Below are 25,781 nucleotides of genomic sequence, written 5' to 3' on the forward strand. Positions count from 1 at the left end.
CTCCAAAGAAGACATACAGATGGCCAAGAGGCACATGAAAAGCTGCTCAACATCACTAATTATTAGAGAAATGCGAATCAAAAGTACAATGAGGTATCACCTCACACCAGTTAGAATGGGCATCATCAGAAAATCTACAAACAACAAATGCTGGAGAGGGTGTGGAGAGAAGGGAACCCTCTTGCACTGTTGGTGGGAATGTAAATTGATACAGCCACTATGGAGAACAATATGGAGGTTCCTTAAAAAACTAAAAATAGAATTACCACATGACCCAGCAATCCCACTATATACCCAGAGAAAATCATAATTCAAAAAGACACATGCACCCCAAAGTTCATTGCAGCACTATTTGCAATAGCCAGGTCATGGAAGCAACCTAAATGCCCATCGACAGGAGAATGGATAAAGAAGTTGTGGTACATATATACAATGGAATATTACTCAGCCATAAAAAGGAACGAAATTGGGTCATTTGTAGAGACCTGGATGGATCTAGAGACTGTCATACAGAGTGAAGTAAGTCAGAAAGAGAAAAACAAATATCATATATTAATGTATATATGTGGGAGCTAGAAACATGGTACAGATGAACTGGTTTGCAGGGCAGAAATAGAGACACAGATGTAGAGAATAAACATATGGACGCCAAGGGGGGAAAGTGGCGGGGGGGAGGGGGTGGTGTGGGATGAATTGGGAGATTGGGATTGACATGTATACACTGATGTGTATAAAACTGATGACTAATAAGAACCTGCAGTATAAAAAAATAAATAAAATAAAATTCAAATAAATAAATAAAAGAAAATTATAGACTAATATCCAGCATGAACACAGACTAAATGTGCTTAAATTTTTTAACAAATAGAATTCAGCAATATAAGAAAAAGGATACTATATCATGACCAGGTGGGGTTTATCCCAGGAAAGGATAAATAAGGTTGGTGTAACATCTGAAAACTAAATAGCGTAATTCACCAAATTAACATACTAAAAAAGAAAACCCAAGCGATCATCTCAATAGACGCAAAAAAAGATCTGACAAAATTGAACGTCCATTCATTATAAAAAAATACTCAGCACACTAGAAATAGAAGAGAATTTCCTCAGTTTGATAAAAGGAATCAACAAAAAACCTAAAACTAACATCATACTTAACAGTGAAAGATTACATGCTTTCCCTCTAAAAATGAGAACAAGGCAAGGACATCTATTCTTACCACTTCTATTCAATATTTTATTGAAGTCCTAGACAGAATAATTAATTAGAAAAAGAAATTTAAAGGCATAGAGATTGGAAAGGAGACATAAAGCTGTCTTTATTTGCAGATGACATAAGGGTCCACACAGAAAAAGAATCTATAAATATATTACGTAGAATAAGTGAGTTTATCAACATCACATGGTAACAGGTCAATATGCACAATCAATTGTATTTCTATGTATTAGCAGTAAACAATTGGAAACTGAAATTTTTTTAAATACCAATTATAACACACCATCAAAAATATTAAATACTTAGGAAAATGTTGAATAAAATATGTGTAAGACCTGTTCACTGGAAGCTACAAAACTGCTGAAATAAATTAAAGAAAACCTAAATAAATGGAGAGAGACATCATACATGTGGGTCAGAAGACTCCCTATTATTAAGCTATCAATTTTCCCAAAATTGATCTACAGATTCAACATACTCCCAGTGAAAACTCCAGCAGGAGTTTTTGTAGAAATTGATAAGCTATTTCTAAAATTTATGTGGAAAGCAAAGAACCTAGGATATCAAAATAATTCTCAAAAAGAGAAAATTGAATGACATACTACGTGATTTTAAACAGAAAAATTGTGAATAACTAGGATTAGTAGAATGATGTCACAACATTTTACAAAGACAGATATTTCCACTTCCCTAATAAATATTTATCATTCATAATTTTAAACACAACAAATGACCCACTAAGAGTAGCCATTTACTATAATTTTATGAGTTTTACAATTGCCAGATTCCCATCCAAAGATAATAATGATTCATCTTTCCCCTTTATAAACTACTAGTCATGCGCAAAACTCCACAAATGCTGCTTCCTTAGAACCATCATCTCTGGAGTTTTACAGATGATACTTCTTAACTACTTTCAACAACTTACTTACATGAGGAAAGAGAGACACAGCGTTGAAAAGTTTCAGTGATTATTATCAGAATCAGAATTAACAGACACTTCCATTATTAAGTGTTTACTGAAAAAAAGCCAGACAGTAAGTTAAGTACTGGACATACATGATCACACTGAAGAAAATTTGTTGCAGTGAAAATGAAAATCACAAGGGGACTACGAATCAAAGGACAGACTTTTACCTGTGTTTCTCTCGAAAGACAATTGCACATGTGCTTTAAATACATCAAAATGTGTGTTTCATTCATCTTTAAGGCAAAAGTGTCAGGTAAAGATGAGAGGTGAAGCAAGAAGAAAGAAGTCTTGCCGGTCCTAATGCATTTGTTCTCATTCTGCCCTGAACCACCCCTGAGTGCCATAGCAAACTCACAGGATATTTCATGTCTTCTGGGGAAACACAGCGATACTTGATATCTGTTGGACACCTTGAGAACGAGCTCTAGGCCATTCACAGTTTCAAAATCAGATTGCACTACATTCTTTTGATGATTCCATATTTTGTGAATTTGGATTTCTGGTGGTCTCTGTGATTAAAAGAAAGTACTGTACAAAAATCAATGTTGAACTGGAAATGGGTTGGCAGTGTCCAATCTGATTCCAAGATCTGAGAGGCTGTGTGGCTCCCAACAGGTGTGCAAAGATCATTTGTATTAATTTTGTAAGTAATTGTGGTTATTGAATAATGAAATTAAAATATCATTTTTCTTTTCTTTTTTTTTTTTTTGTCAAATGACTAATAGGTTACAAGGACACAAAAACTTATTAAGGTGTTGGGACCTAATTATAATACTTGATAAATGCAACTGTCAGATCCTTCTTTTGGCCTAGGTGCCATGAAAAATTACTGAGACATCAAGGGTGCCCACAAACCATGAAGCTTTGGGAACCCTGGCCAGGTCTCCTGGGCTCTCTCCAGTGGATAATCCTGAATCCCAGCACAGCTACAATAATCCAAAGCATAAGTGGATTTAGAGTGAAGGTAAACAAGGCTTTGCCCTAGAGCCGGCCCGCATTTGTCCTGCGAGGGCTCTAGCAAAGCATTCAGCTTTCCAAAGCAAACGCTTTTGGAAAATCTGTAGAAATGAAATATTTAAACTGCAGTTGGTTGAAACCATTGTCTCCTTCCCTCTGTCACACATCTCCTGTCCTGTTGGAGTGCTGTGGGCATTTGGGGATGTGGCTAAGAGGAAAGTAAAACTAGAGGGATCATTTTGCTTTGCGTTTAATTTATGTGCTTTGAAGTCACTTCTGGTTCTAGTTATCTATCCTGGGACAGAAATGGTTTCCAGTGGCACTGCTAATGCCACCCTGCCAGTGCCCCTACTGCAGGCCACAGGTTGTACAGAGTACGGTGATCTGGCCTGGAGGTATGTGGGTAGTGGAGAAATATGCCAGAGGAAAGACTAAACTAACAATAATAGTAGTAATAATAATAATGACAATAATAATAAGAAATAATTCTATTCTCTTCAGAGGAAACATTACAAAATATGTCACATGAAAAGGCGATCAAAGAATCTACAGCCAAAAAATACGGGGGGGCGGCGGGGAGGAGTATTTTAAAGGTGAAAGTGGATCCGGTAGTTACTAACATCATGACAGTTTTCTGGGTTTTGTGGAGTTTGTAGAATTTGTCCACTTTAAAAATTTTTAATTTGTGGCAGTTTGTTTTCTGTCTAAATAAGGAATCATTTCCATGCCTACTGCTGTATTCATAATTGTGAATTCTTTTTCTTAAGAGGGTGCCCCTTTCAGATCCCATAAAACTGGACCTGCCAGGGGTAGGTGGGAGTACCAAATCTTGCCCAGGGGCCAGGCCTGGGTCCCACCCTCGTGGCTCCCTGACCCCCTAGAGCACGTGGCTGGCTCACAGTGTTAAGAGGGGGATGCCCGAGCCAGGCCAGCAGGACACCTGAGCTACACCTACAGGACACACTGCCTCTGCCAGCCAGGACTCTCAGTGACCGACAAGTCACCATGGCCAGTGTGCCATGGATACACTTTATTTTTAATTGTTTTTATATTGGAGTATAGTTGATTTACAACGTCGTGTTAGTTTCAGATGTACAGCAAAGTGATTCAGTTATACATATCTATACATATCAACCTACATCTAAATCTATATATATCTGTTCTTTTTCAGATTCGTTTCCCTTATAGGGTATTACTGAATATTGAGTGTAGTTCCCTGGGCTATACAGTAGGTCCTTGTTGTTTATCTATTTTATACATAGTAGTGTGTATATGTTACTCCCAAACTCCTCATGTATCCCTCCCCCCAACCTTTCCCCTTTGGTAACCATAAGTTTGTTTCCACTGTAGGAGGACCAAGGCGGCCCTCCAGGGTGGCCCCCGCTCCACATCTGGCTACAGTTGGCCTAGAATTGGATCTGGACGCTCTGTCCCTCGGCCCCGTCCCTTGGTCCCTTGTCCCTTCTCCATGCGGAGCTGCCCACCCTCTCCCACCCCGGCTTAGCAGCTCAGGTTCACAAACCCAGAGTGTCTGAGGGAGACAGGAAGGCCAAGCTGGACTCCAACCTCAGAACATTCTTAGCAGGGTCAGCAAGGCTGGGTAAGGTCGCAAGGCTCCTTGTTAATGCCAGAGTGACTCCAGAGCAGACCTGGCCTCCAGTCCCGATTCTCTGCCCCTCACAGCTGTGTCGCTTCAGGCAGCGGCTCTGCCTGTCCAAGCCTCATTCTCCCCTCCTACAACATGGAGATAATACCACTACTTCTGGGGGTTGGGAGTCCTGAATGAGAAAAGCACAAAAAGCACTAAACCCCATGCCCGTCTCGAGGCCACGAGCTGGGTTATCACCTCCCAGTTCTCAGCCCTGCACTCCCCGGTGCATCTCAACACCTCCAAAAGGCTCCTCCCACACTTCTGAAACTTCTAAGAATCCCACTTCTACATTCTAATTCGGGCAGGTCTGGCCCATTTTCGGTGTCTTCCCTGAGTAACTGCCACTTGGGGTGCATGAACTTACTGCAGGACCCCCAAGGACATCCCCATCTCCTGTCTCATCCACAACTCCCTCCATCACGTGGCTTTGAGTCCCCAGCTCTATCTCCCAAGATTCCTTAATGCACACTCTCCACTCCTGCAAACCTGCAGGGAGGATCTTACCTCCAGTCTACAGAGATGGGGAAACAAACGGAGGATCAGAGAAGTCAAGCACGATGCTCAAAGCTTCAGAGCTGGCGAGCGGCCATCTGTCTGGCTCCCCAGCTGGACTCTTTGCTCTGCCTCTGTGGCCTCCCTTCCAGGTCCCAGCCCTTTCACCCAGCCTCCAGTCCCCCGCAGCTCCTGCAGTTGTGGGGACACACTTCCCACTTCCGGGCCCGAGAGCTCAGAGCCAGGATTCAAGATGAACAACGCAACCTTCCCTTCCAGCAAGAACAATCGCGCTCTCCAAATTCTCAACAGAGTTGGTGAGCAGGGCTAATTGGGAAAACAAAACACAGTATATTCGAGGGAAAAGAAATAAATCCTCCTTTATTCAACGGGAACAGCATGTTCTCAAAAACCGTCCCACATTTAGGACCAGCTAGATAATTTGCAGAGCCCAGTGCAAAAGGAAAACGTGGAGGGGCCTTGTTCCAAAATTATTAAGAATTCCAAGCTGGTCACAGCAGGGCATTAAGCCAGGGGTGGGCTCCTCCTGAGGGGGTGGCACACCCATGAGGCTGGCCCTGCCTACTTTCCAAACTCATCTGTTTTAAAACCCAGAGTGCACATGAAGTACTGAGACGCACCACACGTGCTCAGGACCTGATGGAGATGCTGCCCTAATCTGGCTGAGCCCAGGAGCCCACAGGCAGTCAGTCTACAGGAGCCGAGGAAACGTCCCATATGCTAGCGGGCAGACACCCCCCTCCTGTGATCTAAGATGCCTGGTACAGCTCACACTCCGTGAGGCAACCCGTGCGACCGCGGCACGCCCCTCGTGCCGAAGGTTCCTCCTCTTTAAAATACGGAGGCTTAATCGGGTGGCTTCCAAGGTCCCTCTCGGCTCCACAGAGAAAGGGAAGAACTCACTTGTGATTTTTCACCTAATTTCTTCAACTGTAAACGCCCGCAAAGTCAGTCATACTTTAAAGACTACTAATCGTAGCACAGCCCGATCCTGAAAGTCGACAAGATGCAGGGGAAAGGACAAAACGGGAAGAAAGCAGCTCAGCCAGAATGATGGCTGGATTCATCCAGGGTCTACTTGCCAAAGGACTGCGGCAGGCCGGTCAGGGCAGCCTCCCTCCTGCTCGGCCCCAGTCCCCCTGACACTTCCGGTCCAGCCCTGTCTTCCTTCCGTGTGTGGACCTGGGCATAAGTGACAAAAGAAATAACGTTCTTTTGAAGGCAAGGGCACATATGCATTGGACAGAGGTTGGAAGCGAAAGCCAATGGAAAACATATTCGCATTTTCATTTGAAGGGCCAGAAGAAGTAATGACCCCTGAGATGCCAGCTTGGACCCACAACTGCTCTGAACTCAAAGTCCTACCCAAAAGCCTTGGGAAATTTCTCTTGGCCTCCAGCAGACACAGCCAGCCAGTCTCCCACAGGCTCAGAAACTGTAAATAAAGGAGCAAACACAGCAGGCTTCCAGTGGGGTGTCACGAAAACTTAAAATAGCCTTTGGGAATGGCTCAGTTGAGTAAGGGGTCTGGGGCGCACTCCTCACCTGTCATCAGCCACCCTCCCACAGCCAAAGCACCCTGAGCAGGGGCTCCCCATGTGAGGTCCAGTCTCTGGAACCCCATCCTCCAAGGACCAGCCTAGATTCAGGCCTAGAAACCAGTGATGCCTCAGAATGCACTGCCATGGGGGTGTATGCTGGAGGCTGTCCTCTTCTTCACCTTTCAAGGGTCCCAGGGTCACATCTGAATATTTCTCTGTCCCTAGTATGGCGAGATTAAAAGTAACTACAAAGAGGCTACTTGCCTGGTAAATAAATCCAGGCCCAAATCCAGAGGGGACCCCCCCCCCCCAGGAGGAAATGATTACACATCCGGCACATCATCCACGTGGGCCCAGGGATCTGTTCTCACCGGGCCCATCCCACTCACTGTTCGGCACCTTTACCTAGAGGCCAAGTGGAGCCTGGTGAGGCTGGGGTGTGGGAGTAGGGGGATGGGAACGCTGGGCACCACACTGCCCTGAGCCAAAGGTCCCTCTCCTTCTGCTGGGGATGAAACAGCAGAGAGAATGAGAGGGCTGCAGGCCAAGGCCAGCGGATGGGGAGGCCAGCCGCGGGCACCACGGAAAGAGAGATGCTGGAAGACCGAGCTTCACCCTGAACGGCAGGCCCTGCCACGACTTTTGATGGCAGGATTGGAAGGTGGCCTCCACAACTCTGGCCAAGCGCGGGCGCCCGAGGCCCGAGTAAGACACCTGTGCCAGGTGTGTAGGCCCATGGAGACAGGGCCAGGAAGCGGGCGTTTCAGTAACCCGACACCTCGCAGCTAGGAGAGGGGCTGGTCCACATCCAGGGAAGGCAGCAGGATGCCTTTTCACTAAGAAAGGCTCCTTTGTGAGGTTGCATGATGAATTCGAGAATCACCTTGAGGGGCACAGGAGGAGAAGGCCAGACCTGCTGAGGGGGAGACAGAGATCAGGCGGGCTGCAGTTAAAGGAGCCGGGACAGCAGAGAAACCCAGACTGCTTCCTCTTCTCCGAACTTTGACTGCTTTCTCCCTGAGGGTCAGGAGACAAATCAATTTAAACAGGTCCCTAATGGCTAAGGATGCATGAAGTGCAAAGGGGACGGGGCCTCCTTTTTGCAAGAGTGGTTGCCTGGGGGAGAAAAAAAAAAAAAGCGTAACTCAGTGACCGCAGCAGAGATACCCTGCAAGACTCATCTTCTCCATGCTTTCAGTTTGAGTGACTGGATTCTGTCCGTCCCCCGCCATTAAATTCCAAGGAAAACTTGTCAGCCACGGCTCCAACCCAGAGTCTGGCCCAACGCTGGTCTGGAGCGTGGAGACAGCAGAAACAGAAGCGAGACCCTGCACATTCCAGGAAACCAGACCCCCATTCTAATCGGTGCTGCGGCTGCAGATTCCAGGGCAGAGGGGCCCGTGCAGCTCGGTTTCTCTGAACCCTGCAGGGAAAACGCTCAGGAGAGAGAGGCATCACTTGGCTGTAGCCAAGGCAGCCGGCTGATGTCTACAATCACCTTAAAGTCCTGTACCTCATCAGGGCCACTGTCCGCAAATCTAAGTGAGACAGATCGAAACAGAAAAGACACAGCTTTGGAATCAAGCTTCCCATGGCCAAGGGCCCTCAGCCCTATGTTTGTCAAAAGAAACTGAATTCGCAGGTAGCAACTGTTATTTTTTTTTAAGATGCATAATTGGATGATGGACCACTACACTCTCTGTCTTTTGCAGACAAATGAAGAAGTAAAATTCAGGAGAGTTACGTGTGACCCATTTCTCTGCTCCTAATGAATAAAGGAGGCAGGGGGGGAGGAGCCCGGGAGCCTGGCCTCAATTTCCAGCCCACACCGGCACTTCCAAGGCCCGGCAGCCCCTGGCTTTCCGGCGCGGTCTCTCAGACGGCTCAGAGCGGGAAAAGCTCGCCTGACGCCAGACCTCAGACTGCAAACCCGTCCCCCATATCCATGGGCCCTGAGCGAGTGACTGTTTGCAGGGGCTGGGACCAGGCTGCTGCCGGTGATGCTGGAAAAGACTCGGCAGGTGAAGTGAAGGGGGAGAAAGGCGACCCGAACACGTCTAAGCAGCCTCTCTGGAGGAGGAACGGCTTTCGGGGGGCACCCGGCCAGCTGGCCGTCAGTCATGTGCACGGCCCAGTTCTCTGCAGCTTCGGCTCTACTGGTAAAAGATGCCTTTTCCAGAACAATGCGTCTATGTCTAAAGGTACCTGTCATTGATAACCGCTTTTCAGTCTCGCTGGCAAAAAAAAAAAAAAAGTCCTGGCTTGCATCCTCGTGGTGAATGCTTGGGTTTGCTGGGTATTGTAGCCTTTAATCGTTTTTTTCTGACCAGTCGGATGTTAGGAAAATAGTCAGAAAAAGAAGTTTCCCATCAGCTCCACCGCACGATTTCCTTTTTCAGAAGTCTCCTGAACACCCGAATGATGCGTCTATCATCATCTTTGAGGAAACAGCTGACTGCTCCGCTCACAAAAACACTATTAACTTCCTCCTGATTAGCACCTGGCTCCCGTCCTGACCGCCCCAGATTTCTCAGCTGGGTTCCCTTCCCGCTCCAGCTCCTTCCTCCCGGTTGTTGTGTCTGAAGTGGCCAAGCCAGCGCGGGCTCCCGAAGCCTCCAGCTGCGAGCAGCGGGCTGGGCGGTGACGGGTCCATTTATTAAGGGTCTGGGACACACTCCTGAGCTGTCAGCAGCCACCCTCCTGTAGCCCCTGGTCCGGGAGGGTGGGCCTGGGGCTTGGGAAAGTAGAAGCGGGGATGTGATGGTGAAGCAAGGCCCTCCGTCCAGGAAGGGCACAGCTCTTCCTGAGAGGTACCCCCTGCCCGTTTGCTGATGAGCGTTGTCTTCGAGGTGTGAGGAGGGTAACTTGTAAAACTGACACAAAAGTCAGAAGGAATCTTTGGCTCAAGCGAGAAGTAAAGACCCAAGACAAGCCACTTCCCCTCTCTGGGTCTCAGTTACCTCATCAGTAAGCCGAGGGGCAGACTAGACCATTTCCAACATCATTTCCAGCTCCAAAAAAAATATCATATGATCTAATAAATCTGAAAAGTGCACTTCCTGATCTTTTCCTTTCAGTACGTAACTCCCATCCTTATGGAATATTCTTATTTTCCAGGCTGGCTTCCTGCATCCTGTGCTCCAGTTTCTTCTGAGCCATCTGAGCCGTCTAGTCACTGTCAAGGTGACTTCTGGGGCTGGGATTAGGATTTCCCCAACAGGAAGAGGAGATAAAATAAAAGTCTGGCCTTACGACATTCACACAACAGAATATTATTCGATCATAAAACGGAACGAAGCATGGACACACGCAACGTGGATGAACCTTGAAAACATTACAGTCAGTGAAAGAAGCCAGTTACAAAGGACCACAAATGTATGATTCCATTTATATGAAACGTCCCATGTCCAGAATAGGGAACTTCATAGAGACAGAAAGAGATCAGTGGTTGCCTAGGGCAGAAAGGAAGTATGCGGTGACTGCTAACCGGTACCGGGCTGCTTTCTGGAGTGAGGAAAGTATTCTAGAATTGCACAGTGATGATAGTTGCACTAATCTGTAAGTATATAAAAACTCTGATCTATCCGCTTTAAAAGGCTGAATTTTATGGTATGTGAATAATATCTCAATAGAACGGCATTAAAAAAAAAAAGAAAAAAGTCACTGTTTCTTTTTACTTCTTTAATGTGGCTACTAGAGAACTGCATTTTATGTATGACGCTCCAGTTGTATTTCGGTCTATGTGTAACCAAACAATCGAATAAACATATTGCTCACTTTTCCAAACAAGCACAAACAGTCTGGCCTCCTCCTGCATCCTGGACAGAGCTGGCATCCGGGAGGCTGAGTGCAGAGAGCCGTGGGCTGGGCGTCCAGAAACTCAGAGTCTCTGTCACAGCCTGGCTTGTGACCTCGGGCTTTCACATCCCCTCAATGGTCCTGGCCCCTCAATGAAAACACAAGTGTTGGACCAGATGACCTGACGACCACACAATCCCCCTTCCAGTCTGTAATCACAACTCCATCCGCAGGTAAAATCAAACTTTAAAAGTTCTCATTCTACCCCAAACATTGCATATCTCCTAAAAGCAGTCAATCTGGGAATAAAAATCACTTCAAGACAGACCAGGTCATTTACTGACTGAGCAGAGTGACCGTTTTGGTACCATCCTATTCCATGTATCCTGAAGGATTTCTTTCAGGAGAATTTCTTCTTGGCTTCTTCTGCCCCAGCTGTCAGTGACTTAGGAGGTGGGTAATTCTATAGCTGACGGCAACGGATATGGGTACAACCGCCTGGAAAATAATTTGGCAACCCCCTGGAAAAAAATTTATGGCCCTTGCCATACACCAAGGGCCATAAAAGAAACTTAACCTTCCATCCAGTCATTGCACTTCTTAGTATCTATCCCAAAAGAATAACCCTAGATTCAGAAATAACCATGAACACAAAAATGTTTGTTTTGGGGCAAACGTGGCCCAAATGGACACAAAGAAGGACTAGTTAACCAAATGGTGGTAATGCTGGGGACAGAAATGATGAAGCTGCTGGAATAATGGTGGAATCCTGAATCTTTTTTCTTCTTTTATTTTTGATGTGATTAAAGTGTATTTATAACTTTCAAACACTGGCATAGTGCAGTATGCCATCAAACGTATAAATGCATTTCCCACGACGTCTAAACAGTACGGTGGAAAGAGATTCAAAAGAGTCTTTATGCTGAGACAGGAAAATCAGACCACGGCTTAGAAGGCATTGAAGCATCTCAGCCCTGGTTCATCTGGTGTGCCCACCACTATATTTATACTAATTTTTTTCTTTTTAGCAAGAGCACTGTAATTATGGTTCAAGGGCATTAATAGGTGCTTAGGACTCTTGAGAGGAGAAGTCAGTCATTATACGGATAGCTTTTTGTCATCTTCCAACCCAAGGAGCTTATTTTTGGCGGGGGTGGGGGAGGAGTTTTCTTTAGCATCATTTTGTAATGGGAGACTAAGTGAAAGCACCCACTGTTTCTGCCTCATGCAAATGGTGTGCATGGACCCCAGCCTCTCCCAAATAACCCCCTGCTTTAGCAGGAAGGTACAGCTGAGGAGGGAAGGGCTCAAGGGCTCTGCCTTGGGCCTCAGGATGGCGCCCACACTGACCCACCATCCTCCTGCCCCGATGAGCTAAGCAGCTTGTGAGAGTCGTGTTCCCTTTGGGTGCCTCTCTCTGAAGTGAAGGGTTGGGTTATGGAACCTGCAAGAACCTTCCACACTCAGATTTTGTGCACTGGGATTCTGTCCACAGCCAACTGGTGTCTTTGGCCAGTCAACAGCATCTCTGCGAGGGCAGAAGTGTCCTTGTCCACAAAATCCCAGAAAACATGAAAATGGAGAGTTGATGTGGTTAGAGATGGGTTGTGGAAGGTGAGGGCACAGCTGTATTTTTCAGAGGATGAAGAACTATATGGCTGACCAACGGTGAGCGTTCCAAGAGAAGAGCCTTGGATGAGAGTGTTCTAGGACCCCACAGACAGAAAGGGATCAGTGCGCATGGGGCCTTTCTAGATGGTCTCAAACTCTTGCCCTTCCTCCTACACCTTCTGTGCTATTATCAGACTTCTCCTCCTGGGTTTTTTCCAACGAGGGCTGAACCACATTGGGCTACATTTTCCAGAGCCAAAAAGGTCAAATTGGTGGAGAAATGTCAAACTAGGACCTAAGAAACCCCAACTCAGGCCATTTCTTGACCAGTAAATGTTCAATAGAAACTTAGCCTGAAAACTCAGCATGCGGACCACAGGCTCCCTGGTAAAGAGCACATGCTCTCTGTGGTGGAGACACAGAGATGGTTGTGTGGTCAGAACCCAGGTTTCCACAAACCGGGAGGCCGTAAAGGAGACAGCAGTTCAGGGCTCCAGAGTAGACTCCAGAGACATCAACATCCATCTTCTGGGAACTGATAGACCAAGCAGGCAGAAAATCAGTAGGATATAGTTGACCTTATCAATCCACTAGACCTAATTGATGTTTATGAAACACTCCACCCAACAACAGCAGAAGATTCTGCTGTTCACATGGAACATTCACCAAGAGAGACCGCATCCTTGACCAGAAAACACATCCTAACAAATTTAAAAGACAAAAAAGAAAGAAGAAGAGAAATCATACAAAGCATGATCCTAGACCACAGTGAAACTGAACTAGAAATCAATAACAGAAGGCGAGCTGGAAAACCCACAAGTATCTGGAGATTAAGGAACACGCTTCTAAGTAACACCTGGGTCAAAGACATCTCAAGAATAATCTTGGAGTGAGGCAGACTTGGGTTCAAATCCTGGCTCTACCTCCCTCTACTGGGTAGCCTTGGACAATTATCAGTCACTTCCTGGAGCCTCATCTCTTCCCAGCTGGAGAACGGAAAGAGGCCCCTCCCTCCCTGGGTGACGGTGAGGCAAGCACGAGTTTGGCCCATAACACAAAGAGCACAGTGCCCAGCTCCCAGAAAGCACCCAGTGGTGGTAGCTCTTCTGGTCACTGTTCTGCCCACTGATGTTTCCTACCACCTGGCTGTCCTGGAGAACACTGTCCCTGTCCCCCCGTCCCCCAGGCTAGCTCACCCTCTGCCAAAAGAAAGCAGACGTGACTGCTGAACGTTGAGCCTTCCCTCCTCTGTATCCAGTTGGCAGCCATCGGCCGGGACAACCCCAACTGGCAGAACCCTCTGTGTCCATCCATCCCCACCGAGCAGGGATGCCGCTTGGAATACTGGCACCAAAGAGACAGCGCCCCTAGTCCTGGGGTGTGAGATGACTCAAGTGTTGGATGATCTAGTAAAATCTCGCCCGAGCCTATGTGAAAGGGAAGTCTACCGCGAATCGCACCAAACTCTCAGAAAAAAATGAAAAAATAAAACAGTTTATCAGGCGGACAGGCCTGCCGTCTTCTCCTTGAGATCTGATTGCACAACTAATGAAAAAGATGTTTCCTGAGGTTTGAAAATATTGCACAAGGCTCTGACTCATTAAGACAGAGCTTATTCAAATTTGAAAATTATTGAAAATTCCAGCCACAACAATACGCCCTCTGAAACCACCATGTGCCCGAGGAAGCACGATTATCTCCTGGTGAGGGACCAGCTGCTGTCACATGACGCTGTGGAGGACTGCTTTTGCAGAACACACTGACTTGACAACTTGTCCTAGGAATCGAAAATAATAGGGTATCTGTGGGCTCCCAAACTTTTTTTTTTCCTTAAGATGTGACAAGTCTTTCCTTGTGAGGAATTCCCAAAACATGGAAAACAAACTAAGCGTCCTTCAGGAAGGTCTTGGGGCTGCTATACACTGCTCTCTCCTGGGCGTCACATACTCTAAGGAAGGTTAATGAGATGACATTTGTGAAATCCCAGGCATTCCAGGCATGCAGCTCTTCATTCAAGAGAAGTCCCACACTTCTCAGATGGTACGGACAACGCCTGGGGGTTTCAGAGGGTGACGACAGGCAACGTGGTGTCTGAGTCTCTCTGCCCAGAGAAGCTTTTCTAACATATTTGTTGGCAAACCCCAAGTCAGCCTCCAGGACACAGGTCCCGCATCACCCTCCTTCTCTGTGACGCCTTCTTTAAGCCACTCACGCACCTTATCCCCAGGGAGACATCATTATAGTGCTTCCTCTACTGAGCGGACTCCTTGACGATGATGATGATGATGATAATTATTATTACAGCTAACACTGATCCAGTTCTAGTAATGCACTGGGCACAGCTCTGAGCACTAAGTTCATATAATGAGGTGTTTCCATCTTTCAACAATCCTATGACATAGGTATGTATGCGCCATTATTTTTATAATGATTTTACTGATGAGGAAACTGAAACTTAGAGAGTTTAAGTCACATACGAGAAGTCATCCCTTTACAAAGTGGTGATCTGACTCCTTAAGCCGGGTGTGATATGACCTACTACGAACTTCTTGAGATCATGGGCTACCCAGCCTTTCTCACCTCTGATTCCTTCTATCTGGACCTTCTAAGTACACAGAAGGTGTTCAATAAATGCTCTGAATGAACTTGGAAATAGAACTCATGTCACTAATTCCAAAAGCTGAACTCTGCCCTTCCAGCGGCAACAGACATGCCTCTTCAACGGGAACCATTTGGGATGGCTACACTCTTCTCATTTTCTCTGCCGACATTAATTTTCTCTCTTTTTGTTAACGGCAGAGAAGATGGGGAAGGAAGGAGAAAGGGCTCAGGAGGGATCTCACTCCAGAGGACACATGCAGCCCAGCCTCGGAGCCCCTGGGAAACAGCAAGGGTCACCGGGTTCAGTGGAGCTCACCTCCTGGGGCTGGACATGCCACCGCAGTGGTCACCTGGGGACTTGCAGCAGACAGCACAAAGCTGCAGTACGAGGCAACCAGACCCAAGTGGGCCACAGGCATTCAACCCGAACCCTGGCTTTAACCATCGATAACTTAAGAAAAAGAAATAACTCTTAAAGAAGCCAGCCCAAGCTTTAAAACAAGGATGAGGTTACCACAATTCTTCAGAGACTAGCTTTCTTACAAGAATCACACACCATTCCAGCTGGAAGAGCCCTCAGAGATCACCTGGTCCAATCCCCTCACTGTTGAGGCTCTGAAGGTTCGGGGGCTGGTCACCTGGTCAGGTAACAGCCTAGGCAGGGTCAGAGGCAGTCTCAGCCTGTTAGTCCCTCCACCCCAGCTGGCCTCACCCCCTGCCAAGCTTGATTTCTTCTTCAAATTAAGCCTTACCATCACTATTTATTCACTTGAAATATAAGCTCATGGAAAGTCTGATTTCTCAATCCAAGGCACGGAACGGCGTCCAGGATCACACAACTCCAAATGGACTCAGGATCCAGCCCTGCAGTCCCGAGGCCGTCGGCCGTCTGACCACAGTTAGCTCATGGTCCCCGCCATAATCACTTACTGAATGCAGTTATTTTAAGTGCTAATGCAATCTATTTACAGCTCCTCCGGATGGAACGGAGTTACTCAGACGCTTGGCTTCTATACACTTGGCTTACTAATTTTATGAAACCTTAATATTTTAACTCTTTAGCAAAACCAACTGAGAACAAAAGAAGATAACCAACCAGAGTGAGCAAAGCCTTATAAACTATTCAAAAGGCATCTAAGCCAGTGGTGGTTCTTCGCCAGGAATGCAGGGCCGGCCCGCACCTTCAGAAGCCCTCCCTTGTCAGGCCTGGGGTGAGACCAGGACGAGGAGTTCCTGGGCTCGGGGCTGCGGGGGTTTTTTTGGGTGGGGCGGGTCGCTTTCCTGGAGAGTGTACTAGGAGGAGAAAAGGACTAGACTTCTGATACTTGAGGAGTCTTTTTCAGGCCTCTTTTCTGGCTTCCTGTCCTTTTTTTGGCAGAAATCTGCTACACATCCTGGCTAGTTTTTTGCAGTGTCTGGGAATCCGGAGGAGCCTTTCTCTGCCCAAGAGCAGTCTGGGGCCTGGGGCTCTGGTTTGGATGCATCTCTGCTACAGCTGCTTCTGCTTTTTGGCTTTTTTTTCAGCAAGGGCTGCCTTGATGGCAACTGGGGGCAACCATGTCCTCAGACTCCTGTGCCTGCGGAGCGAGCACTGTGACGTGTCCTTTGTTTCTGTTTCAGCTCAAGGCCATGGCCATCTGGAGCTCTGTTTATTCCAGCTATTAGCTTCGGCTTAGTTGGGGTTGGCTTATAATTTCGGTTTCTCTGTCAACAGCACAGAGTGCTTATGAATGGGCTGTGGACCAGATGCACGGGTTCAAGTCCTGGGCAAGGTACTGTTCTGTGACTCTGTCTCCCAGCTGTAACCTGGGGAGGATTACAGCACGCCCCTTATAGGGTTGCTAGGAGGATCAAATGGGTTAACGCAGGCCTGGCACAGAATAAGCATGAAGTATATGTTAGCCCTTATTATCAGACTATTAGTAATTGCAATTCCTTTCTTTTTTCGTAATCCCCTGACCAGTATAGAGTTTTTGCTTGAAGCTAATCCAAACTGCCCCTGGTGGAAGACGACAGCTCTTTTGATCTCTGGTATAACTGGACACTTTCCCATCCAAACCCTGACAGCAGCATTGATTTCTGAAATAGATGATTTGCCTTCATTTCCAGAACCATGATTAGAGACCCCCTCTGAAGTCTTTGTGAAACAGCTTACAAATAAAAGTGCTTTCTTTCGGATGGTGGCTCATTCCGCCATCCAAAGATCCACTGTGGCTCCCAAACGCTGCGCGCCAGCCTGTCCTACCTCCCTCGCCCTCGCTCTCTGCTCCAGACAAACCCTCTTCGCGATCTCGTGAAGCGGGGAGCCGATCCTTCCCCTCGTCCTCGCACGCTCGCTCCAACTCCAGGCCTCCCGTACGACAGCGCCTCCTCCAAAAGGCCTCGCAGGGGCACTCCAGCTAACAGTGCTCCTGCCAAGGCTCACAGCTGGAGCAGGCGGCCAATGCACAGCATTTAACAATGACGTCAGGTGACCTGCTTGTGGGCAGGGCTTCGACTGAATGAAGTCTTGGCTTCCAGGCTCCTGTCCTCAGAGGTACCTCCAGGAAGTCAAGGGCGGAATGCTAGATGGGGGGGAGAAGGGCGGCAAAAGTGAAACCTTCCGTTGAGGAAAGACTGGGTGGCCGTGTATCTCCAGCACCTCTGGTTTCTTCCTTCGTTCATTTATTCATTCAACATCCCCCCACGCATCTGCCAGGTGCCTCCTATGTGCCAGGCAGACACACACACACATACACACACACACACACACACACACACACACACACACAAACAGTGCCGGATGCACCGTAGAGCTCAGTAAATATTTGCAGAAAGAAAGAAGGACAGAGGAGAACAGCTCTGCACCCTCTGTCTCTCCCTCCTTTCTGGGCCACCACGCTCATCCTTCCGTGGCTGTCCCCTCGCTGGTTCTCCTGGGAGCCCGCTGTGGGCCTGACAGCCAGTGGGAGAGGACCTGTTTCCCTCCACACACACGGTGACTATTAATGACCTGAAACTTACTCAGTGACTCCACCTCACTGGCAATAAATTCGGTGCTTGAATACTGCCAGTTACTCAGGACCCCGTGCAGCTCGACTACAAACAGTAACAGCTAGCTTGTTTTTGACAAAAACACACAACGTGCTTTTTTTATAGTCATCACCTCACACCCAAACTACTGATTGCACTAGCCCGAACTCCGTGCCCTGGCGTGTTTGGCATTCTACTGCTAGCTTTGTCCTACCCAGGTATTTTTGGTTATTGTTTGGTTTTTTTGTTTTGAGCTGCCCTGGCTCAAGAACATCTGAGAACACTTTGGCCCTGGGGCTCTGCACCACCAGCCTGGGTCACCCCTGATGCCCCCCACCCCAAGCAGCCCCAGCCACACCAATCTATTCACCAAGCAATACCTGGCTCAGCCTGACCCCCGCACTCCACGTGGGATGCACTTCGGGCCCTCCCCAAACTTCCTTTACCCGGCCTGACCTCCCTTCCCCAGGCTTCGGGTTAAACACTGGGCTGCTTCTGAGTAAGGCTGTCCGGGTTCAAATTCCAGCTGAGTGGCCTTGGGCAAGTAGTTCCACCTCAGTTCCCCCACCTGTAAAATGGGAATGACAGCAAAGGCTCCCTCCTCTCGAGGCTGTGAAGGCCGAGTGCAGTCACACGTGTAACACACCAGGCACACGGACTGGGGCACAGAGTGGGCACTCAATACGCACGCGTTGTCATGCCCATACCTCAGACTCAGCAGGTTCACTTCTCTCGGGAATATCGCTCCTCCACCCTCTAATTAGGCTGTTTCCTGAGCGCGGAGGCTGGCTCCCTGCTCCCGTGCTGGCTGAACACACAATCTCCGTTTCACCTACACTGCTCTGGCACCTTCCTCTCTGTGTCGGCCAACCTGTGCCAGGCCCTAGTGCTGGACGGTTTTCCTACAAAGAAAACCTAGAGCAGCCCCTTGCGCTGGGCTCCCCTCTTTCCCTTTCCACGCACTGCCCGCGGCGAAGAGGCACCGTGTGGCTGCAACCAAGTGCACTGCCAGGCAGAGCTGGCCCGTCCCCACACCGCTGGATTGGCCGTAGCTGAACTCCGTATTGTTTTTCCACATGGTCTCTCTGACTGGAGACGAGAAGCATCCCTCTGGAAGGTCCCGCGAGAGAGTTAGACGATTGCTCCACCCTTTGCCCCATCACCATCACCTCCCCTGCCAGGATGGGTCTCGCTGATAGAGAAAAGATGCTTAAGGAGGGAGAGGGTATCCTTCTCCCTCATCCCTAACCCTCTCCCCTCACCCCTGCGTCTGCATATTTTGTGATCCAAAACTACATTCAGCTTGTTCAAAAAGAACCACTTTCATTTTTGTAGGGTTGGCTCAAAACACGGGAAGCAAGGCGGCAGCAACGCCGCTGCACCGCCTAAACTGGTGCCTGGCCAGGGCGGCGAGTGGGGGGGGAGGGGGCGGGGAGGTCACCTGGGGAAACTGGGGAGCCTGACGGGCAACACCGTCCCTTTCAAATAAAAAGGCAATGTTTTCAACGACAGTATCCGAAATAAAAATGAATGCATGGTTAATTTTAAAGGGCGGGGGGGGGCAGATGCAGAGAAAGAAGGGAAAGCTACGGAAATTAGACCCGGTCCCAAAGCCTCAGACTCACGCAGCACACGGCACTTTTTTCAGCCCCGAACTTCTCAACTCTCTTTATGCCCACATTCCTGTCTTGTTTGTCCCCCAGGCCCTGGCGCGGTGCGGCTCCCCGCGGGGCACCCAGCAGCCGGCCAGCGGGCGGGATGCCCCGTCACCCTGGCTCCGGGCTTCTGGACAGAGCACGTCCAGGACCCGCCGCGCGCGGAACAGACCCTGGGCTAGGCGCAAAGCTCGGTTCCGACAGAGCCCGCGCAACGCTGCCCCCGCCGGGGCGGGTGCCCGCCTCTCCCGGCCAGTGGGCGCCCGGAATACCCCGCCAAGCTTCGCTGCCCCTCTGCCGGCCCGTCCGTCCCGCGGGGGCAGGTCGGGGCCGGGAAGCGGAGAGCGAGGAGCTCCCCGGAGCGCAGGTACCTTGGCCGCAGGCGCCGCGCTGCAGGACGATGACCGGCGGCCGGTGCAGCCTCTCAGAGCGGCGGCTGGCGGCGCGCAGCCGGCACAGGTTGGCGTAGGTAGTGGCGTCGCTGCCGCACACCGGCTCGCTGCTGGTGCACACGCAGAGGCCGGCCTGCGCGCGCCGCCGCACCGTGGCCGAGGCGGGCACGCCGAAGGGTACCACGCACTGCAGCCCTTCGCCGCACGGGCCCTCCTGCAGGCCGCACTCGGCCCCCTCGGGCGCGCCGCACACCTCGCAGCAGCCGCACGCGTCGCGGACGCGGCCGCCCTCGCAGTGTGCCGGCGGCGGAGCGCAGCGCGCGGGCTCGCAGCGCTCGGGACACCCGGCTGCGCCTGGCGCCGCGAGCAGCAGCAGCAGCAGCAGCAGCGGCGGGAAGAACGGGGCGCGCGGGGGCTGCATGGCGGCTCCGACGGCGGCGGCCGGTTGAGCGAGGGCAGGAGTGCGGCGCCGGGGAGAGAGCGGGAGGGACTCGGGGCCAGCGGGCGCGAGCGCGCGCGGCCGCGCGGCCCAGCCTATTGGCCTCGCGGCGGTGACGAGCTGCCTTGGGGACGGGCACTGCGCCCGGGAGGGGGGCCGGCCGGATGGCGGGAGGGCGGGCGGGCTGCTTGACCGGGGACCGCCCGCGGCGGGGGCAGGGCGGGCGCGCCGGGGCACGGCGGGGCTCGTGGGCGCGGGCGGGGCGGCCCGCGGGTGGGCCCTCCGGCTCGCGGGGCCTCGTTTCCCGGTCTCCGCTTCCCGTGTATCCTCCTCTTGCGGCTTCCCTCGCCGCGATTCGCGACCTTAAAACTAAAAAGAGGCTCTGCACGGGGGAAACTGCGGTTGGCCGGCGCGCGAGCGCCCGGGAAAGTTCCCGCAAATTGCAGAGTTGGGGACCCGCCCGGCCTCGGGAGGGGCCGTTGCCCAGACCCCGGGCGGTGGCACCGCCTGCCCCGGTCACGCGCTCTAGAGGAGGAGGATGAGCACCACTCTGGAACTGACCCCTGTGCTCTGCACGCGCGACCGGAACCGTGGACCCTGTGCAGCCCTACGAAGAAGGCGGGGCCCGCGGGGCTGGCAGAAAGCCAGCGCCCAGATCCACGGTTAAGTGAAAAAAGCAAAGAGCATAAGTAATTAGAATATAATCGTTCGAGTCAGATTCTTTTCAAAAGTTGTTATGGGCAGGATGCGTGCTTGTACATGCACAGAATAGCTCCTGAAGGAGAAGCGAGAAGCTGCGAACGCGCGGGGTGGGGGGAGTCTTGGGTGGGAGAGAGGCTTTGTACTGTTTGAATTTTTCACCATATGCGTGATTCTCTCAAAACGTTGTTACTAAATAAAAGAGCTCGCCTTTGATCTTCCACTTGAGAGTCTTCGGTGAGCCATTTGGGACAGACGCCAGTCTAGGCGTCGTCAGGAGGAGCAGGGACGACCCTGAGGTGGGTCTCCGTGCCCTGGCGGTGCCAGGCCAGCAGGTGGGCAGAGCTTGAGCCGGAGGACCCTGTAAGAGGCGGCCTCACGCAGCCCTGGGCCCGGCCAGCCGGGCAGAGGCTCCCAAGGGCAGGTGGGCACGGGCCTGAGATGACCGGCCTTAGGGGGCTTAGCGACTTTTCACTATTCTTCTGTGTTTGGGTTGTTCCCTTGGGCACGCGGTACTTTTCCAACAAAAATAGTTTAAACGTAAAATCCAAATATGTGTAACCTCTGCTCCAAGCACCTCCCAAATGTGAGGCATGTTAGCGTCCAGCGTCCAGAGGGGTCCCTGGGACCAAGAGCCCGGAAGCAGGAGGTCCAGGAACCCGGGGCATGAGAAAGATGTCTTGGTCTCCAGCCTGTGTCCCTAGACCCCATGGCAGTATTTCCTAAAACCAGAACCTCCTTCTTGTGGGAAGGGAGGCCTTCACTCAGAATTCACTCAGCCCTGGATACCAAAGGAGGGTGATACATCTGCTGATTAGAGGCCCTGAGTGCCTGGCTGGCTGTGATTACCCAGAAAGGGGTTGGGCGGGGTGCAGGAGAGGAATAATTAGCAAAGGCCATCAGGAAATAAAAAGACTCTCCCCACTGCAGGCCAGTGAGCAGATGAGATAAACAGGGCCTGCAGTGGTGGATAAATTGGTGAAAACTCCTTTTCATCCAATACTTGTATTTTACAGATGAGAAAACTGAAGGCCAGAAAGGGTAAGTGACTCCCCAGGTCACACCACAAGTTAAGAGTGATGGAGCCAGAGCACCTTCTAAATGGTCTGTGCCTGCAAGTTCCCATCCTCCACCCTCCAGCCAAGTGACCAGACTGCAGAGTGAACTAGATGATTCAAAACAAAACATGACCACAACTTATCTGAGCTCCCTTCTTGTCAGAGAATAAGTCCCTGAGGGTCCCACTGGGTCCCCATCACGCTCGCACCCCGTTCTCCACTCCGTCCCCCTACCACACACACTTTGCTCCCCCAGAGTTGAATAACTTGCATTTTCTGGAACATACCTTCCTGTTGAAGGTTTCTCTGCCTTTGCTCGTGCTCTCCTCTCTACCTGAAGCGCCCTTCCTCCCCTCCAGTGTGAGTTAGTGTGACCTAGTGAAGCAGGCAGGAGCCATGTCATCTGATGGGCTTGGATTCAAAATCCCACTTCTAGCCCTTAATTCTGTGCTTTCTGTAAATCGCTTAAGGACCTCAGGGACCTTCACCAGGAAAATGGCTGTGACAATGGGTCTCCCTGGGGTAACTAACCTAAGAGTGTTTTTGGCAATGGAACCACTCCTGTGATGGTTCACAACCTAGAAGAGGTGTTTGTGACTGTGATGATCGGAAATGCAAGCCACATAGGCCACAGGGCTGTACTACTAGGGAAGGAAGAAAGCACCTCCCTGCTGTTGGAAGCCACGCTGGTGGTTTCCTCAGGAGGAGTCAACTGAGGGAGGAATGGAAGACCGAGCAGAACCTGAGAAGCAGAATTGGAAATGCCCAAGGTTTTAGAAAGACCATGATCGCATCACGATCACCCTCCTGCTCTGAGGATAACGCAGATCGCCAAGGGGACAGCTTGATCCAGGGGCCCCAACAAGTCCACGGACTCTGAGTTAGAAAATTAAAGTCCCACTGAAAGGATCATGGGGGCCCTGAACCGTCCACGTGGGAGGGTGTTGTGTGTGTGTCCACGAGAGGGCACGTGTGGAAGAACAGAATAAATCAGGTGAAACGTGGCCTTAGGCGCCCAGCATTGACCATCCCTTTGTCCCAGCATCTCCATATCTAGAAATAATGCTTTTGAACTGAAAGGGTTACTCTTTCTCTCTTTTATTTCTTCCTCCTCTGCTGCCACTTATAAAGACAGTTTCTTAAAAGATGCATTTTTTGAATACATCATGAAAAGTCATTTCTCACTCGCCAGGTCTTGGCACAGATTCCTAGAGAGGATTTTTCCAGAGAAAAGGGGGCAGTTCTGAAGCCACACATGCGAGTTCCCTGCCATCCCCTCTGCAGGCCAGATCTGCAGCATGTAAGCTTTCATTTTGAACAAAGTCAAGCCTATTCATGAAGAATGAACAATGAAACACCATGGCTGCCAAAGCCTGGGTTTGGAAATGGGGCTTCTGAAGTGGAACCATGGCTGTGCTTCTCAGAAGGAGAAAGATCTCCCATGGGGTCTCCCAAGTGCATGAAGGACCCAGAGTGGTGAGAGCCCTATTGCCTTTCCTCATCTGCAGGACCAGAAGCTAGGGAGCAGTGGTAATACTTTTGACTCTTCCTAAAGTCTTGTCAGTCCCCTACCCCCTAACTTCCCGGTCTCTCAGTCACAGTCACATGAAGTCCAGACTTCATGCCCGATGCTCTCCCCCAAAATGCCCTCAAACCAGGCTGCCCTGTGGTCCCAGGGCGGCAGGTATCCTGAGTTATTCCCCCATAGCGCCCACTCTCACTCTCTCCATAGTAACAGAACCCTGGCTGGCACATGCCACCTCTGAGCTGGTTTGGGCTCCCTTCCCTCTGAGTACCAGGCACGCTCCCATCACCTCCTGCCACCCCACCGTCAGAAGGTGGTGACCTCCTGTGACAATAGGCACACCCTGGTCCTGCTTCTCTGAAGACAGTCTCACGTCTGATCGGTTTGGTTTGGTTCAGGAGAAACTTCTGAGCATCTGCCACGTGGTGGCCATTCTACTGCCCACCGGAGACGTGGTGTTGAATGATGCAGCCCCTGCCCCGCAGGAGCTCAAAGTCTAGAATTTCCTGCCGTGATGGAAAGGCTCTCTCTACTTGTGCTGCCCCGGAAGGTCGCCACCAACTAAATGTGGCTGCTGAGCTTTTGAATGCGGCAAGTGCCCGTGAGGAACTGAACTTTACTCGTCTTTCATTTTAATTCATTTAAGAGTAAACAGCCACGTGAACGCACTCCGTGAGGCGCAGGAAACTAGTGCCTGTTACTCAGGAGAGAAAATGACAAGAAAACAAATGCAGGGGGGTTGAAGGACTTCCGTGAGGGGAAAATTGGGGCGTTAGAAAGGTGCTAACAGAGCTCCATCTTGAGGGACGGAGAACAGCAGGAAGCACATCGTCCACGGGGGTGGGAGGGGGCGTGATATTACGAGTGCGCCTAGCTGGGAAAATTCTAGTGTGGCTACAGGCAGGAAAGGGGTCCCCGTGGGCAGGAGAGGCAGCTGGAGTAGGGGGCCAGGTTGAGAAGGGCTCCAGCTGTCCGCCTAAGGAAGTTGGGCTTACACTGATGCTGGTAAGTTCCACTAGGCTTTTAAGGAGCTGTGTTTTGGCAAAATCACCCTGCTGCAGTATGTATGCTAGACTGAAAAAAAAAAAAAGTGGATTCAGTAACAAACATTTAAAACTATAGATATATTATTGGATTTTAGGTGAAGGAGAACTTTGAATTACATTGAAGATGCAGTTAGCATAACCCAATAGGATAAGAAGCAAAGAGATTCCATTAGCTTTGTAACAGTTAATTCATTTCAGCAACGACTTCTTCAGTGCAAACCCCTCCTTCAGAAATAGTGCAAACGGTATGGATGTCTAAAATATTCTGGAGAACTTCTGAAGCACTTTAGGAATATTAGGATTTCTGATATCAAGTCACAAAACATTCACGGCTGTTAATTAAAGAAGGACCCCCCGTAGAAAACAATTCCAGACCTGGCTATTGCTCTGTTTCCTTTCAAGCCCTCAAGATCTCTAATTCAGACCTTTCATTAATTTAAGACTAACCTGTCGCCTAAATCAACTGCAGAAGACCAACGGTCCACGTTTGCACTAATTAGCTCGTTCCAGTATATTTGCTTTAGAAAACTAAAAGTGCAAGGTGCGTGACCAGTTTTTTCCACTCTCAATGACCAAATATCAGACAGACACAATTTCAAATAGACCCACAGGCAGGCACCAAATTGTAATGAATGACAGCTTGTCGATTTTCTGTTATTCAGGAGCTGCATGAAAAGCTGAACAAGGTCACATGTAGAGCATGCCGCCTTTTAGGCAAGATCGTTCGCGTTTTTTTTTTTTTTTCTTTTTGAGGAGAGGAAGGGAACAAGCATTTATTGAGCATCAGCAGATTCCCAGCAGTTTGAATATACAAGCTTGACAACAACCCTGTAATGTAGGTATTATTATCACAACCTTGCTTTTGAAATAAGGAAACTGAGACTTGGAAAAATCCAGTAACTTATCGAGGTCGTGAGTGTTAGAGGAGAGATTTGGTACCCAGGTCACTCTGTCTCCTCCCAGTTGTGTGTGATTAACTCTCCTGGCCACATTGGAAAATGCTTCATGGAGGAAGTGACATTTGAAAGTAGGCACAAGAAGTATGTCTAAAGGCACAGAACCAAGACACGGCTGTTTAAAGAGCAACGAGGGGCTTC

At 49.7% G+C, this 25,781-nt stretch overlaps 1 protein-coding gene across 1 annotated transcript in view; it reads right to left on the minus strand.

The window, feature by feature from the left end:
* Nucleotides 1-20,353, minus strand: part of HTRA1 (HtrA serine peptidase 1) — a 57,346-nt gene extending 36,993 nt beyond the window's left edge. The window contains exon 1 of the mRNA XM_082854747.1: nt 19,897-20,353. Coding sequence (XP_082710873.1) covers nt 19,897-20,338 — 442 coding nt within the window. The 5' untranslated portion in view covers nt 20,339-20,353. The remainder of the gene's footprint in view (nt 1-19,896) is intronic.
* Between the last annotated feature and the right edge of the window lie 5,428 nt (nt 20,354-25,781).

Source organism: Leucopleurus acutus (genome assembly GCF_964270905.1).
Source record: "Leucopleurus acutus genome assembly, chromosome: 14".
In the NCBI taxonomy this organism is placed as follows: domain Eukaryota; kingdom Metazoa; phylum Chordata; class Mammalia; order Artiodactyla; family Delphinidae; genus Leucopleurus; species Leucopleurus acutus.